This window comes from Odocoileus virginianus, chromosome 24 (assembly GCF_023699985.2).
Source record: "Odocoileus virginianus isolate 20LAN1187 ecotype Illinois chromosome 24, Ovbor_1.2, whole genome shotgun sequence".
NCBI lineage: Eukaryota > Metazoa > Chordata > Mammalia > Artiodactyla > Cervidae > Odocoileus > Odocoileus virginianus.
The window spans coordinates 26,384,000-26,401,912 of NC_069697.1; the positions used below are offsets into that span (position 1 = coordinate 26,384,000).

The 17,913-nt window shown below is 38.6% G+C and overlaps 1 protein-coding gene across 8 annotated transcripts in view; it reads left to right on the top strand.

Annotated features, from left to right (window-relative positions):
• TFCP2 (transcription factor CP2) overlaps positions 1-17,913 on the top strand; it is a 49,783-nt gene that overhangs the window by 17,940 nt on the left and 13,930 nt on the right. For all 8 annotated transcript variants that reach the window (XM_020892988.2, XM_020892994.2, XM_020892987.2 and 5 more), the window contains 3 exons: positions 14,914-15,065; positions 15,778-15,854; positions 16,743-16,848. In XM_020892988.2, coding sequence (XP_020748647.2) covers positions 14,914-15,065; positions 15,778-15,854; positions 16,743-16,848 — 335 coding nt within the window. The remainder of the gene's footprint in view (positions 1-14,913; positions 15,066-15,777; positions 15,855-16,742; positions 16,849-17,913) is intronic.

A 17,913-nucleotide genomic window follows, 5' to 3' on the forward strand; every position in this document is an offset into this window, starting at 1 on the left:
GCTGAGCCACCAGGGAAGCCTGTCAATAGAGATTTGATAATAAATGATAGAAGCATTTTCTGGACTATTCATCCACAAGTATAACCCAGTCATGTCTGCTGAGTAGCCTAAATTATAAAGACCTGGATTTTCTAATGGGATTATTACTACTATTGTGATACTCATTTAAACAATATTTATTAAGTACCTACTATGTCCAGGCCTTGTTAATACTAGCAAGACAAAACAAATGCGGTCTTTGCACTCTGGGAGCTTGCATCCTTTTTTTTATGGGAGGAGTAATAAATAGGTAGGTATATAGTAGGTAAGTAGATAGATAGACAGACAGACAAGGAAGTGCCCTGATGAAAATGCATAGAATCTATTTAGGTAGAGTTACCAGGAATGTTTCTCTGTAGACGTGACAGTATAGCAGAGACCTGAATGATGCAAAACAATCTGGAAGTTTAGTTTGCGGACAGAAAATCAACTGTTGGAAAAGCTCTGAGTCCTTTTAGTGAAATCAGCTCACTGGTACTATCATTCTATTAGTATGACTTGCACAAATAACCATGTGGAGAGTGCTGGTGTGCATCACCTTAAGAAATATCTTTGGAGCACCGAATAGGAACTCTTGATTACATTTTCCTCAGTAATGTTTTAAACAAATGCAGCGCTATGCCAGGCATTGAGTAATAATAAAGAAGTATAAAACTTGGATAAAATTTGTTTACTGTTTCTTTGCTGCCTGAAATGGTGCCAGGCCTAAAATGCTCACAAAATATTGAATGAATGGATGAATAGATTTATATTTATATTTGCTATTTTGTAGCCATTTAACCATGGGCAAATTTTTTAACACTTCAAATTACTTGATCAGTTTCTTCAACTGGCAAATGAGAGGGACACAGTTGCTCCTTGTGTGGATTAAATGCTAATTGACATGAAAAAAATCAGTGGTGTTAGTTGAGTTAGAGGAAGGGAAAGGAGCTATATTTTGTCAGCTGGAACTGTTAGAAGAGGGGAGAGATGAGAAGTATGATGATAGATGAAACTGAACAAGTAAGCTGGATCCAGTTTGGAAGGGCCTTGAGAGCCCTGTTGAGGAGCTAGTGTTTTATCAACATTTCATTGAGAAGCCTCTGAAGCATTGTAAACAGAGTAGTGACATTTTAGATTTATATTTTTAAAGGTTACTCTTGACTGTAGATTGGGGGATAATGATAAAAAGCTAGGTATCATTCCTGAAAAGGATTGAGGCTTAGTGAACTGGGTGTCTTCTGTTCCGCATATCCTTAGAACTGCAATTTAATGCTCTATCTATCATGTGTGTATCCATCTATCTACATACCTACCTATCTGCTGTCTATCTATAAAGAAAGGGAGCAAAAGCAGTTCTGCCTTGATTGCATCATCAGGCCTAACTTGGGACATTTCCAGGGAATTTTGGCCCTATTAGAAGAAAAGACCTTCATCAAAGGTGTGGTCTGAAGGAGAAGGCAGAGAACTTTTCATAAGCCCTGCCACTGTAAGCATAAAGAGGGGAGAGGTAGCTAAAGTCTTTTGACCATTTCATAGGATAAGTATTCTGAACTTTTAGGATTTCCCCCCAAATTATTAGTGGCTAAAACATTAACAAACAGGAAAATGTCTGTCTTTCACTGCAGAGAGGAATAGGGGACTAGCTAGGCTTGGTAGTGGGAATGGAATGGGCAAGGAATAAGAACCCCAGAAGTGGTGAGTGATGCTTGCTAATGAAAAGGGAGGGAAGTCTAACTGCAAACAAAGAAAATCAAAAGAACTGGGAGACATTTGGGACCTGAAAAGAAGCTTTGAAGTTTAGCAATATAAGGGGCTAACTGTGGTTTCCCTTAGTCACAGGAAAACAAACAAAAATTGTTGTTTTCACAGATAGATCATAATGTAATGCTAGATATCAGATCTTTGAGTACTGAAAGTGGAGCTCTATTTTTTATGTCTAAACTGCCAGATTCTCTGGAATATATAACCCATGGTTGTCATTCATCACCTAAATGGGAAGAGTCAGTGATTTCAGAAATTTAATAAAAGAGCCTGGTACTAATGATGCCACAGGTGATGTTTTCAATTAGCAGTGTTTTAATGAGATTTGTAGGCTGTAAGAGCTAATCCTGTAATGTAGGAAAAAAACTGAGAAAGCAGGCCTATATCTGGCAAATCTCCTGAGGTAGGGCTTTGCTGATTCTGATTTCTTTGATTAAACTTTTAATATCTTACAAGCTCCCTGGAAGTAAATTTGATTCTGATATTGGTCAGATTCTTTTCAGCTTCCAAAAATAAGGAAAGCTTCTAGACAGATTTGAAATGAGAAGTTTTTAGTGACTTTCTAAGTTAAAGGAAGATAACACATTGCTTATAGAAGGAAATAAGTGGTAATTGGCAAATTATTCAGCAAAGGAGAAATGAGGGAAATTCAAAGGGTTGGAGGGTGAAAAGAAATTAGCTTCATTTGGGGAGAGACTTCGAGATGTCTTTGATAAATGACAACAATTCAAACCTCTGATCTCTCCTAACTATGCTGAAGAATGGTTTATTCACAGAAGCAATTCTTAAAGTGCTTAAAGAACCTTAAGCCCAGTACTGAGGTCTGGAAAAAAAGTTCTAGAAACACTATTCCTAAAGAAAGACTGTTGGATGATCGATATCTCTTTCACAGACAGCATCAGCAGAAAATCCACATGTGGTGGTTTTATCTAGCTCACTTGTGTTTTCAGGTCACACCAAACAGTCCCTGTTCCAGGTTTGAAGTTCAGATTTGAAGTTCCAGAGGCGTAGAGTTAAGCTACTGAGGGCAGAGTTGTATATAAAACACCTACTGTAAACATAGTAGACCCTTTTGAGTTGCATAATCTTTATTTTTAAATAATTCATTTATGCTTCGTCAAGTATTAGTCATACTTTAAGGGCAGTGAACTGGAAAGTAGAAAAACAGTAGGTGTTTGTAGAATAGTAAGATTTGTTGATGTGCGGAAAGAGAAATTTAGATGATAATGATGCTTTTTGCTCTGTAAGAGGATCTTATCTATACCCTGTTTATTACTGTATCTCTTCCACATAAAAGAGGGCCCAGAACATAGTAGGTACTCAAAGACTGGTGAAAGTCGCTTAGTCGTGTCCGACTCTTTGTGACCCCATGGACTATACAGTCCGTGGGATTCTCCAGGCCAGAATACTGAAGTATGTAGCCCTTCCCTTCTCCAGGGGATCCTCTCAACCTAGGGATCGAACCCAGGTCTCCTGCATTGCAGGCAGATTCTTTACCAGTTGAGTCAAAGACTATTGGCTGAATAAATGAAGGAAAAAAAAGATTAAAGAAATGTACTAATTTAGTGTCAAGGTGAGTGCTTTCTCTCCAGTAGTGGTGGTGAAGATTGGCACAGGTCTGAACAAGCTCCCTTACCGTTAGTGGTGATGTTTCGGGATGGCTTGCCTGGGGTCCTGTGTAGGGGTCTCGGTGCAGAAAGGTGGTCATCCGAGACGACACTGGGGTCAAACCCTTTACTTTGGCTTAGAGTCGGCACTGAGTGGTCACACTCACCAAACTCTCCCCCGCCAGTTTGGATTTAGCTGGCGTGGGATATGGCCTGGAAGGGAGTTTTAAAAGCTCCCCAGGAGAGTCTTAAAATTCAGCTAAGGTTGAGAGCTAGTGATGTTCATGTGCCTTCTGTACAGACCTTTAATTTAGTAATGCAGTCTAAAAATGTGACAGAAGATGACTTGAAAACTATCTTATATTTCCAAATATTTTTTTCTGACTTAACAAAGCAAGATTTGGACCACAGTTTTTAAGATATCTTCAGTGTGAATATGTTGGCTGTTAGATTTAGCAGCATCCTTCATTGCTTTACATTGGAGAGTTACGTACTATATGAGTTAAAAAATGAGAGAGTGAGAGAGCAAAAAGTGATCCAATAAGGATGAGTTGAAAGAAGAATGATTTTTCTGTTGAGTACGATCTGTTTACTCTCTGTGGGTATTTGTTTAACTAAACAAATTTAATTTAGTTTATTTATTAAAGTAGATAATATAGTTTTTTTTGGTTTAATCCCAAGCAGTTAGATGAGAGTTGTTTTTTAAATAGAGCTATTCTAAGAAAGGTTGATTTAATATCTTCCTGTATATAACCACCACTACTATTAAGTTTTATTGCAAAGAATTCTTTAGAAACATTGGAACAAGGGCCTGTTCCCTTCTCTTATCTTATTGCTTAACAAACCACTCCCCAAATGTAGTGATTTGAAACAACAATTTATGACTTCTCATGGATCTGAGGATTGATTGTGCAGATCTGCCTCGTGTGGTGTCAGCTGAGGTTCTGTGGTCATCTAGGGGCCTGGGCTGGAACATCACCATCTAATGCTAGGTTCTGTGGGACCCTGGGATGGCTGCATTACCGCCCCCACTGCCACATCCTACATCCCTGCGCCTGCACCCTGCCCCATAGCCTCAGGGCCTCTCTCTCCACTAGCCACTCCCTGTGATCTCCCCAGCAGGATGGGGGTGATGGTTTAGTCACTAAGTTGTGTCGGACTCTTGCAACCCAGTGGACTATAGCCAGCCAGGTACCCCTGTCCATAGCATTCTCCAGGCAAGAATACTGGAGTGGGTTACCATTTTCTGCTTCAGGGGATCTTCCCAACCCAGGAATTGAAGCTGGGTCTCCTGCATTGGAGGTAGATTCTTTACTGACTGAGCTACCAGGGAGGTCCAGCAGAGTGGGCAGACTTCTTATGTAGACCTCGTATAACCAGTAAATAAATAAAAGCAAGGAAGGCAGACTTCTTATTTGTTTATTGGTTGTACTAGGTCTACATTGCTGCGGGCTTTCTCTGGTTGTGGTGAATGGGGGCTACTCTTCATTGTCATTGTCATTGTCTCTTGTGGCAGAGCGCGGGCTCTCGGGCAGGTGTGCTCAGTAGTTGAGGCTCCAGGGCTCTAGAGCGCGGGCTCAGTAGTTGTGGCACATGGGCTTATTAATGGTTGTTCCATGGCATGTGGAGTCTTCCTGGACCAGAGATTGAACCTGTGTCTCCTCCATTGGCAGGCGGATTCTTACCTGCTGTACCACCAGGGAAGTCTGGTAGACTTCCTACCTGGCAATTCAGGGTTCCCGAAAGCACAAAAATAAAAGCTGACAGTCTTTCTTAAAGATTGGCTCCTAAGCCAGAGCTGGCACACAGCTATTTCCTATACATTGCCTATGTTAGAGCAAATTACTAGCCCAGATTCAAGGTGTAAGGAAGCCACTGAAGGGTGTGAATACCAGGAGATACTCATCATCAGAGACCATTTTGGGAGATTAGTTACCAAAGGGACATTTAGCAACCTAATTATGAGATCTCATGCAATTTTACTGGTTTACAAAACTTAAGGCTGTACTTGCGTTATTTAGATTTTACTTATTTTCATTTTTTTCACCAAACTCTGTTTCAGCAATTGCCTTGTTACAGTTAGATAGGAACTGTCTAGCCACTGTTAAGCTAAAAGTGAGATATAAATGAAAAGAACTTAGTAAGTTGTAGACTGATTAGGGAAAAGTGAGTACAGAATGGGGAATAATGTCATAAATTTTATGTTAGAAAAATTAATAATTAGTTTTCCAGCAAATTTGGAAAACTCAGCAGTGGCCATGGGACTGGAAAAGGTCAGTTTTCATTCCAATCTCAAAGAAAGGCAATGCCAAAGAAAGTTCAAATTACTGTACAATTGTACTCATTTCACATGCTAGCAAGATTATGCTCAAAATCCTTCAAGCTAGGCTTCAGCAGTACTTGAACTGAGAACTTCCAGATGTACAAGCTGGATTTGGAAAAGGTAGAGGAACCAGAGATCAAATTGCCAACATCTACTGGATCATAGAAGAAGCAAAGCAATTCCAAAAAAAAATCTGCTTCATTGACTACGCTGAAGATTTTGACTGTGTGGATCACAACAAACTGTGGAATATTCTTGAAGAGATGGGAATACCACACCACCTTACCTGCCTCCTGAGAAACCTGTATGCAGGACTAGAAGCAATAGTTAGAACTGGACATGGAACAACAGACTGGTTCAAAATTGGGAAAGAAATATTACTTGTTAAGGCTGTATATTGTCATCCTGTGTATTTAACTTATTTGCAGAGTATATCATACAAAATGCTGGGCTGGATGACTCACAAGCTGGAATCAAGATTGCCAGGGAAAATATCAACAACTTCAGATAAGCGGATACCACTTTAATGGCAGAAAGTGCAGAGGAACTAAAGAGCCTCTTGATGAAGGTGAAAGAGGGGAGTGAAAATGCTGGCTTAAAACTCAACATTGAAAAAACTAAGATCATGGCATCTGGTCCTGTCACTTCATGGCAAAGAGATGGGGAAAGTGGAAACTGTCAGATTTCATTTTCTTGGGCTCCAGAATCACTGTGGATGGTGACTGCAGCCAGGGAAATTAAAAGTCCCTTGCTCCTAAGCTTCCCTGGTGGCTCAGATGGTAAAGAATCTGCCTGCAGTGTGGGAGACCCAGGTTCGATCCCTGGGTTGGGAAGATCCCCTGGAGAAGGGAATGGCAGCCCACTCCAGTATGCTTGCCTGGAAAATCCCATGGACAGATGAGCCTGGCAGGCTACAGTCCACGGGGTCACAAAGAATTGGACACAACTGAGCAACTAACTCTTTCGTTTTCTCTTTCCTCCTTGGAAGAAAAGCGATGACAAACCTAGATAGCATATTAAAAAGCAGAGATATCACTTTATCGACAAAGGTCCATATAGTCAAAACTAGTTTTTCCATTAGTGATGTATGGATGTACATACATACAGAGTTGTACCATGGAGAAGGCTGAGTGCTGAAGAATTGCTGCTTTCAAACTGTGGTGCTGGAGAAGAGTTGAGAGTCCCTTGGACTGCAAGGAGATCGAACCAGTCAATCCTAAAGGAAATCAGTCTTGAATATTCATTGGAAGGACTGATGCTAAAGCTGAAGCTCCAATACTTTGGCCCCCTGATGCAAAGAACCAGCTCATTGGAAAAGACCCTAATGCTGGGAAAGATTAAGGGCAGGAGGAGAGAGGGGGCAACAGAGGTTGAGGTGGTTGGATGGCATGGACCTAAGTTTGTGCAAACTCAGAGAGATAGTGAAGGACGAGGAAGCCTGGCATGCTGTAGTTCATGGGGTGGCAAAGAGTGGGACACGACTTAACGTCTGTACAACAACAACAACAAAAGAGATACCATTTATTGACTGCTATTGGGCTTCCCAGGTGGCACTAGTAGTAAAGAGCCCACCTGCCAATGCAAGAGACAAAAGAGATGTATGTTCGATCCCTGGATCGGGAAGATCCCCAAGAGGAGGGCATGGCAACCCACTCCATTTGCTTGCCTGGAGAATCCCATGGACAGAGGAGCCTGGCGCGCTACAGTCCACAGGGTTGCAGAGTCAGACTGAAGCGACTGAGCACTGAAATATAAAAGGCCAAAAGAAAGAAAAAAATAGGAAAAAAGAAAAATAATTTTATTTTTAAAGTTGATATGTAGTTTTTAGTACTTAAAATAGTCTGTCTGACACTGCTGCTGCTGCTAAGTCACATCAGTCGTGTCCAACTCTGTGTAGTAGATACTTAATAAATATTTGAATGAATGATTGAAGTTTTCTTTTTAAAGAGGGAGTTATCAATACTTCAGGAAACATGTTCTACTTGATAGCTAGTTCATACGTAGTTTAGCCAGAGGAGAGCGTGTTCCAAGTAGAATTCATTAGAATTATCTTTGGCCAAAAGAAAGTGTAGATTTTGTTTAAGAATTGAAACCCTTTTTATATCTTTTATCAAGAATACAATTTTTAGGAATCATCTGTGTTAGGAAAAACTATACTGATGTCTGGATTTGTTATAAAGAAGATTTAGCTTGCCTTGATGTTATCTGTACCTTTATTATGATTTGTGTAGTACTTGTTTTGTCATGGCAAATACACAAAGGTAAAAGTGAAAAATTGTGAAAATATGTAGGAAGGTTTATAAGCCAGTTGGTCTAGCCAGTATACAGGCTTTATAGTTATTATTTGGTCATTGCTTTCTGTAGCAGATGATACAGAGTAATACGCTTTGGACTCCAGTAGCAGTGAGCTTGTGATGTTTCTTCTTCTGGAGGGCACTATGTGCCATATAGTCTTTTCTGATAACACATAGGCTTTCTAGGCCTATGCCAGTCATCTTGTAAAACTTGAACAGGCTCAAGACATTTCATCTTGTTAGAATAATAAAACCATTTAATTGATTTTGTGATTTATTTTTGATTGGCTTAATTTAATGATTAAAATGAGGACAACTCTGAACTGATCAGTCCTAAACTGATCGTTGAATCTCTTAGTAGACCTAACAAGACTTCTTTGCCTCAAACATCATTGCCTTCACATACTCTTCAAACAACATGATGTTAGATCCCCTCATTTATTCTCATCTATTTCCTTAGATTTTTAAAGTCTTTTTAAAGTTCCACATTCAGAGCTAAGCACAGTTCTCAAGTGTAGGCTAGTTTGCATAGAGAGAATGTCATTTCCGTCCTCAGACATTACTTTTAATGAAACCTGATTATCAGCATTTTGGGCAGCCATATCACATTTTGTCTCACAAAAATAGATTTTTTTTTTTTTTAAGCCCTAGTCTTTCTCACATATATTGGGCCATTTTGTTGATGTTAATTTTAAGTGCATGACTTTATATTTATCCTTATTAAAGTTTATCCTGTTAGATTTAGCCTTCTATTCCAGCGACTTAGGATTACTTTAAAAGTTGATTTTATCATATATGATATTGCTTTCCCAACCCAGATTCCTGTCATTTGCATATTTGATCATCATCCTATTAAGTGTCCTCATCCAAGTCATTTATTTATAAAAAAATGTTGCAGAGGACAGGTTTCCCTGAGGTCCTGTGGAGTTTCACTAAACCTTCTTCCAGGCTTAACCCTCACTCTAGGTGCAGTTTGCATATAGTAGTTATCTTAACCACTTAACAGAATTCATATGTTTCACCTTCAACAAAGATCTCAAGAGAGACTATTTTATACATTGCTGAAATCCAGAAATATTTATGTTTCTAGCATTCCTTTGTCCAACCACATTTAAAAAGGAAAATGAGGTACTTTGGTTATGGTTTCTAGTGATCCTTGATGCCCTGCCTGAATACTCACAATCTGTTCTTTTAATGGGCTTCCCTGGTGGCTTAGCGGTAAAGAATCCTACTTGCAGTGCAGAAGACGCAGGTTCGATCCTTGGGTTTGAAAGATCTCCGGGATGAGGAAATGGCAACCCACTCCAATATTCTTGCAGGAAAATCTCATGGACAGAGGAGCCTGGCAGGCTGACGTTCCTGGGGTCTCAAAGAATCAGACACGACTGAACAGTTGGGCATTATTTTTTGGGGGGGGCATTCTTTTAATAACTGTTTCTGCAGTCTTGCCTTGGATTTCATATCAGACCACTGTGGTGTAAGGTGTGAAGAATATACTCTCTTTTCATGTTGAAAATTGCTACTACAGACATAAAAAGCTAGTGTGATGTTTGGCATTATCAGAACCATGAGATTTGTCTGAGTTTACATACTGAGTGTCACCTATAGATCTCATCTTCTCATTCCCTAATTTTCCTGGTATACAGTTTCATCCAAGTATATAATTTCATTCCTGGCACTTTTTGATAGTCTCCTTATGTATTGTGACCCATTAATCCCATATTTGGTCTTCTTTTTCTATTCTTAAGGTGGTGTTTCTTTACAGAAAAGATAGAAGAAAAACCAGGAATCGAGATGTTCTCCTGTCTCTTTTTTATATTAATTATGTGTCATATACAACAAAAAGTGGACCTGTGCTTTCCCTTACCTTTTTTTTGCAGGTCTCAGCACAGTCTGGGCTTCAACTCAAGCTTGTTCTTTTTATATATTGTTGCCACTTTAAAAAAAATAGTTTTTCCCTTTTATATATATATTTTTTTTTTTTCTTGTGCATGTCCAATTCTGTGTTGATTGGGGAGCTTTCCATCCACTCTGTGTAGATACCTGCCTTCTTTTTCCCTTCTATCTCAGATAACATAGGATTGGCAGATTTCTTTTTTTTTTCTGGAGGCTCCCCCGGCGCTCAGCGGTTGCAGAAGCACTCCCCACCTACCGCCGGCCACGAAGATTTCATTTTTGAGGACTTTTTTTCATCTCAGACCATGAGCTTGGGTCCTATCTTCTTCCCTGTTTGAACCCTGCTCTTACTGTGTTCCTTATTCTTCTCCCAGCTTACCTGTCTTGGTTGCTTTCATTTGAGGCTCCCAGCACTTCCTCTTTTGCAATCAGTTACTCTTTCTTGGTCAACTTAGATTCAGAATTATAATTCTTGTCTCTTCTGTTGTCTGGATGATAAACAGCTAGCCAGGCAGATTTTTTTTTTTTTTTTACCATATATGCTGCTTTTTAGTTGAAAAATTTTCACCAGTTGTTCAGGTAGCAAACATCTTTTATCACTTGTGACAGAGGGCTTTTACCAAGAAAGTTAGCTGATTTCACCATTACTCAGTAGTCAGGGCATCTCACTGGCTTCATAGTAAAACTTTCAGGGCCACCTCTTCTTGCCAGGTGTCCTCCCTTATCTACTCTTCCATCCTTCCCACAAATCCCAGGAAATCATTCTGCTGTCGTCTCCTCTTTAAAAGTGTCATAGCGAGTTTTTTACTGGATACTTTTTTTGTCTTTTTCTTTATTTATTTTTACTTTCTGTCTTTTGAGGCTGACCTCAGAGTAGGATGTACAGTCTCTTCAGTCCTTGTCCTTTCACGCTGTGACTAACATGGGAATGCTGGGATGTTTTCTTTTCATCGTGACGGAGTCTAAAGTATTATAAATAGGGAAGTTAGATGTTCACGGCATCTCATTGTCCCAAGTTAGTTTCTAATTTCCTTAGTTGCTATGGGCACCTTTCTGTTTACCTCTCTTACTCAAGGTAAAGCTCATCAAGCCTCTTCCTCTCTTTGCTCCAGGTTCTCTAGAAGAGGGTTCAGGAACTGGCAGGCCTGAGGGAGAAGGTTAAACTGTAGGTGCGCACTAGTAGAGACCATTCAGAGGCTGCCTTATCTCAAAAGGGTAGTTTATACTTCAGGGGGCTGTGAAGCGGCTCCTCATGGGATCCCAGTTACCAACAGGAAAGCTCGTACCTGATACTGTTTCTGTGCCTCGGCGACTTCCAGTCAGATGCTTTCTGCTGGGCCTCTACACTCAGGGGTGGTTTTCTACTTAGTGGCACACATTTTTAACATGCCTTCAACTTTAACAGGTAAGGTTTCTGTATCCTTACATTTAACCAGAGATACTGTGAACTGTTGAGAATTCATAAATGATCAAAATATATTAGGACTGAATATTCTGGAGAATGCAGGCAAATAAACAAAAATATAAATCACGTCAACAAGTATTTCAGCACACCAAGGAGTAGTTATTCCCTTTAAACAGCTCATGTTTCACTGGAATGAATTAAGTATATGAGGCAGAGAATACAATAAAATGCTAAATTGGTCAGAACCACTTAGAGTTCACGAGAGTTGGTTTTCCAAAGCAGCACTCAGTTTACGTCAGAGGAGGAACAGACTTCTGTATTTCAAAATTGTTTCCTGCTGAATTGTTATTGTTGTGGGATAAGCAGGGGACTAGAGCTGTGTTTATCAGTGACCTTTAGCCTTCACTTCTAAGAATGTGGAGCTGAATGGATTCTTGCTCCCACAGCAGAGTAAAAGCAGCTCATGTGGCAAGAACACGAGTGATTATAATCAAGGATTTTAGATTTTAAAATCTCTAATGAGAGAGTACTTGGGTTGGCTGTACTGTTTTGAGTTGATTTTAGGGGTACCTTGTAGAATCAGTTTTAGAATTCTAGCCTCAATTGACAGCCCTTTGCTTAGTCACGAGGGGCTAGGTGTAATGCCACATTATATTGAGAAGACTAGAAACTGTTGTTATATATTAACCTCACTAGGCACTAATAACTTGAGGAAAAAACAACACAACCACTCTACATTCATAGTGTTTCAGCTGTTGCTATGTTGCAAAATCTGATTTGCCTTGATTCTTGATAGTCATCAGGAATCCTTCAAGGATTCAGGTATGATGCATTTGGGAATGATAAGGCACCTAAGACTCCTGAAGACTGATGTCATGTTTCTTAATTTTGCTTTACTTTCCACACTGTTTGCTGTGGAAGCAGTGGTAGCTTCCTCATTTTCCTGAGAAGAAGAAGAACTGGGACAGAGTACTTTTCTAGAAACCCCAGTGCTTCTACGTTTTATACTATTATCTCAAAGGTACATCTCCCCTGACAAATTAATATGGACAGAAAGGATTCCCTGCCTTCTCTACCCTTAACACCATGGTGTGAACAGAGCACACATGCCTCCAGACCTGAGGAAAAGGAAAGCACGCTTTGTTTTTCTTGCCTTTGAAACTCTTTTTAGCTGTAAGGAACCTGTGTTTCACTAATACTGATTTGCATCTCGGCGTCCCGGATTCAACTCATAATGCATATAGCCTTGCTAAACATTAGATGTCAGTTGAAAGAGAAATTTCTTTCTTTTCTAACCCTCCTTTTTTTTTCTTCAGCGTTTATACCATTAAATTTTTATTATACTATGTGTATTCTTAGATCAGTAATCAGAACATTTGTTGCTTGTTTTATATTCCAATAAGACTTATGATGTTTTTGTGATTTGCATGGTTATAGTCATTTTTCTATAAATGATTGTTTTTGCCTGATTGTAATAATTTTATAATATAATGTTTGGGAGTAATGTAGACTGCTGAGGGATATAGGTATACATAAGGAATTGCCTTTTCATCTGTGCTTAGTAAAGTTGATATTGATCTCTTGTTTATAACATAAGCATAATATTTAAATTATAGGTAAAAGTTTGAGTGTATTTCATTTTGAATGTGGAGAATGTTGATGAGTCACTACATCCCTGACCTCTAACCTTTTAGTGTCAACTGTTTATGTTATGTATCTTTTACTTTTCTTTTATATGTGCAAGTACGCTGTGGCCTATACATATTTTTTCTGTTTAAAAAAACACTTTATTATAGAAAATTTCAAACATATATTAAGAAAATAATGATTTTGTACATATCCTCTTGCACATATCCCCCAGCTTTAAATATTACATATTACGACTCTTTTATAGATTCTTTACTACCAGCACCACCTGGGAAGCCCCTACCATTTCTCATCCTCTACTTACTAATTTTTTTTTTTAGTAAAATTTATATATGTTAAAGTGAATTTCAGCTGAACTTTACAACTATGTAATCCATATACCTAACATAATATAGAACACTTTTATATTCTAGAAAATTCCCTTGTATACCTTCACAGTTGATCCCTGCCCTGGTAGTCCTTTTTAATTTTGCTTGTTTTAGAACATCATATATCATGCATTATATTAATACATTCATTTTTCTGATTTCTTTGGTTCAATATCACATCTGTGAGATTCAACCATTTTGTTGAGTTCCTTGTTTTGCTGAGTAGTATTCCACTGTATGAGTATACTGCAGTTTGTATTAATATATCCATTTTCTTAGTTATGAACATTTGGATTCTTTCCAGTTTTTGCTTGTATGCTTTGGATATGTATGTGTAAGTCTTTGGCTGGTCTTATACTTTCATTTCTCTTGGATAAATACCTATGAGTAGAATTGCTGGGTCAAGGGGCCAATGCATGTTTACTCTTGTAAGAGACTGCCTACCATTTTTCTAAAGTGGTTGCATCATTTTACATTCCTACTGGCAAAGGATGAGAGTTCTAGTTGCTCCACATCCTTGCCAACACTTGGGTTCTCCTTCCTCTTCATTTTAGCTGCCCTAGTGAGTATATATACATAGTCTTTAAATTAAAATACATTTTATTTTGAGAATTTTGTGGCATGTCTTGAGATAATAGGAAATGCTCTTTAATTTGATACAGCTCTTAAAATCCTTTTAAAGTTTTATCTGTGCTGAATGCTGATCACAACAGTTGGTCTCCAGGGCCCAGGATATTCTTTCTCACTAACCATGGCTAGAGGTTCTGAGGGGAAATTATTGCTTATCTTTTACATCCGTTTTAGCCCCTTATTATTTCTGAGATACTTTCTCATATACTTACTCTTGGCAGCAGATGTGGTTCCATTTTATAGATGAAGAGATGAACACTCAAAATAACTTGCCTAAGATTTGCCCAAGGGTTTTAGAGACTGAAACCCAGGACTTCTAACTTGGTCCCCTACTGTTTAACTAGGACACCCGAAGGAGTAACATACTAGAATTCATCAAATATGTGTGTTTGGTTTGCAAGTTTAGATAACTGATGGAAATATAAGAAGCTTTTTCTTGGAAGAGGTTGCTGGTAGGGATATCTCCATGTTAGTTGTATTCCATAGAATGTGAGCTGACCTTGATACTGGTCATTGATTTGTGCTTTTCATTTGGTTTCTTGGAATTTTGATTCTTGTTTAAATCCTTACAGTAGATGAGCTGATGTGGTTATAAAAATACTGTAGTTGGTGCCTTTGTGAGAACAAACACATCACTGAGTGTCCTAAATTGACATTTTGGAACAAAATTTGGAAAATTTGCATACAATTTTCAGAGCCGTTTTAGGAACCCCTGTCTGTGATTCCTAGAAATGCTCTTTGGACACTTAAGTGATTTTTAGCAGTGAATGTCTGTCACTGCCCACATTGTTGGGGTCAGAGGGATATCCCAGCAGGTAACCTGAACTGGATGGTTAGGAAGAAACTTCACAGTGAGTAATGTTTATGGTTTTTGAAAGCAAACTGCAGTTAAAGGCTTCAGTATTAAATCTGCTCTTACACCATTGTCAGATGTTAAAGTCAGGCATTTGTTTTATTTTAGTGATGTCCTTGCACTGCCCATCTTTAAGCAAGAAGAATCAAGTCTGCCTCCAGATAATGAGAATAAAATCCTCCCTTTTCAATACGTGCTGTGTGCTGCCACCTCCCCAGCAGTGAAACTCCATGATGAGACTCTGACATATCTCAATCAAGGTGAGATGTGGTCTTACTCATTGGTATAGTTTATGGACCTACTGGGTTTGTGATATTTAATTGGGTACACATACATGTAAAAACTATACCTTTCTAGTGTGACCTGTTAAAGTCAAAACTTACTTTAAAAAAAAAAAAACTTACTTTAGAAATCTGAGTTTCAGTGTTGTATTTGATAAACATTACCAGTTTCTTTCCTCTGCCTGCCCATTTTTAGTTCCAATCTCCCGTTTTCTAATCCCTGTTCCCTGAACATCCCTATTTGTTACTGTCTGAGAAGTATTACTGGATCCAGCTCTTTCATTTACCAGTTGTGTGACCTTGGACAAGTTGATTAAACTCTGCATTTCAGTTTCCTTATATGTGAAACTGAAATTGTTAATACCTTAGAGAGTTGTATCAATTAAATGATATAATTTATGACAAACATTTAGCATTGTGCCTAGCATATAGTAAAGGATTATAGTTGTTACTAATAATGTTACACTCTTGTGTATTCAGACAACTGAATTTTATTCTTTTTGAATCTTGAGAAGTTAACCTATGATAAATATAATATATAGGTACTTTTTTTTTCATTTATTTTTATTAGTTGGGGGCTAATTACTTCACAACATTGCAGTGGGTTTTGTCATACATTGACATGAGTCAGCCATGGAGTTACATGTATTCCCCATCCCAATCCCAATATATAGTTACTTTTTTCTTCTAGGACAGTCTTATGAAATCCGAATGCTAGACAACAGGAAACTTGGAGAACTTCCAGAAATTAATGGCAAGTTGGTGAAGGTAAAAGAAAACAAGTACTGACCCTTTTTGGATTAATATTTTTTCTTTTCTAAGGGGCTTGGTGGTAATCTCTCACCTACTATAGTGTGTTGGCAGAGTGGTAAACTGCTGTGTTATTTCTTAGGGGCCAGAATGAACCCACCTATTCACCTGGATTTTTCAGAGCTGTCGAAAGAGAAAACTTACCATACCAGGCCTGGAAAGTCTCATGACTCAGTGTAGTTCTTTTTAGGAGGAATAAAGTAGCCTCCTTGAGGTCTTTAGAGAAGTTCCAGTGTGTCTTTGGATACTTGGTCTAGTAGCAAGGAAACCAGGATCTACTGTTGATGAATAGCAGTTTTCTTAGTCTGGACTGATAGTAATGAATTCACAGTATAATTGAGATGGAGGAGTTTGGTCAGCTGCTGTAGAAGATGATGAGAGAGATGTTAACACACATCTCCACAATGTAAGAGTAACAAAAGGAAAGTTGATGGAAGTAGCCCTTACCTACCCTCGTTTACAGGTTGTATGGTGGGTTAGCAAGCAAGGGACTTGGTAAGAATTTCATATACATCTAAAGAACTGAGCCAGACATTACATGGTAGCAGTAGACACATGTAATAATGCTTCCAGTGGGAGTTCTTTATGCCTAGTTACCAGTCAGGGCTAATGTTTAAGCCAAGTTTTAATTATGGTACTAGTTAACTATGAAGATTATATTTGAGCAATTATAAAGTTTGCCTGGTAAAAATAGAATGGTATGGGTTTTAAAGTAAAACAGGTCTCAAGAAAAATAATTTTAGGTTGTGTCTAGAAGCCAACTGGGGGTGACTCCTGCTAGTTTTCTTTGTCAGTACTGATTTTTAAGGGATCCTGTTATCATTTGATTTTGTTGTTTCCTTTTAGAGTATATTCCGTGTTGTGTTCCATGACAGACGGCTACAGTACACAGAACATCAGCAGCTGGAGGGCTGGAGGTGGAACCGACCTGGAGATAGAATTCTTGACATAGGTAAGTTAAGAGAATCCATTGCTTAGGAAATGCCTTTAACTATGGTCTGTGAATTGGCTTTCTTTACTTGACATTTGCCTTGACTCAAAATGCTCCAGGGGCTCAATTAACATGAACTAAGCATAAAATATTACTGGTATAATGATTCCAAAATTCAAGTTGAAAGTGTAGACACTTCAGTTCTGTAACAACTGCATCCATTACTAAAGAATGATTTTTGTTTTTGTTTTTTAATTTAGTTGTGGTAAAATATATATAAGATTTATCATTTTAACCATTCTTAAGTATATAATTCATTTGCATTAAGTACATGCACATTGTTGCACAAACCATCACTACCATCCATCGCTAGAATTTTTTTCATCTCACAAAACTGAAACTCTATATCCATGAAACAACAACTTCCCATTCCTTCCTCTCCCCAGCCCCTGGTAACCACCATTCTACTTTTTATCTGTATGAATTTAACGGCTATAGGTGCTTCATATAAATGAAATCAATTCAGCATTTGTCTTTTTGTGACTGGGTTATTTCAGTTAGCATAACCCTCAAGATTCATACATATAGTAGCATGTGTTACAGTTTCCTTCTCTTTGGGAACCCTTATACACTGTTGTGGAAATTAAGTTGGTATAGCCACTGTGGAAAACAGTATGGAGGTTTCTCAGAAAGCTAAAAATAGAACTATCATATGACCTAACATTTCCACTCCTGGGTATGTATCCAAAAGAAACAAAAACACCAATTCACAAAGATGCATGCACCTCAACGTTCATCAGTTCAGTTCAGTTCAGTCATGTCAGACTCTTTACGACCCCATGAATCGCAGCACGCCAGGCCTCCATGTCCATCACCAACTCCTGGAGTTTACTCAAACTCATGTCTATTGAGTTGGTGATGCCATCCAGCCATCTCATCCTCTGTCGTCCCCTTCTCCTCCTGTCCCCAATCCCTTCCAGCATCAGGGTCTTTTCCAATGAGTCAACTCTTCGCATGAGGTGGCCACAGTACTGGAGTTTCAGCTTCAGCATCAGTCCTTCCAGTGAACACCCAGGACTGATCTTT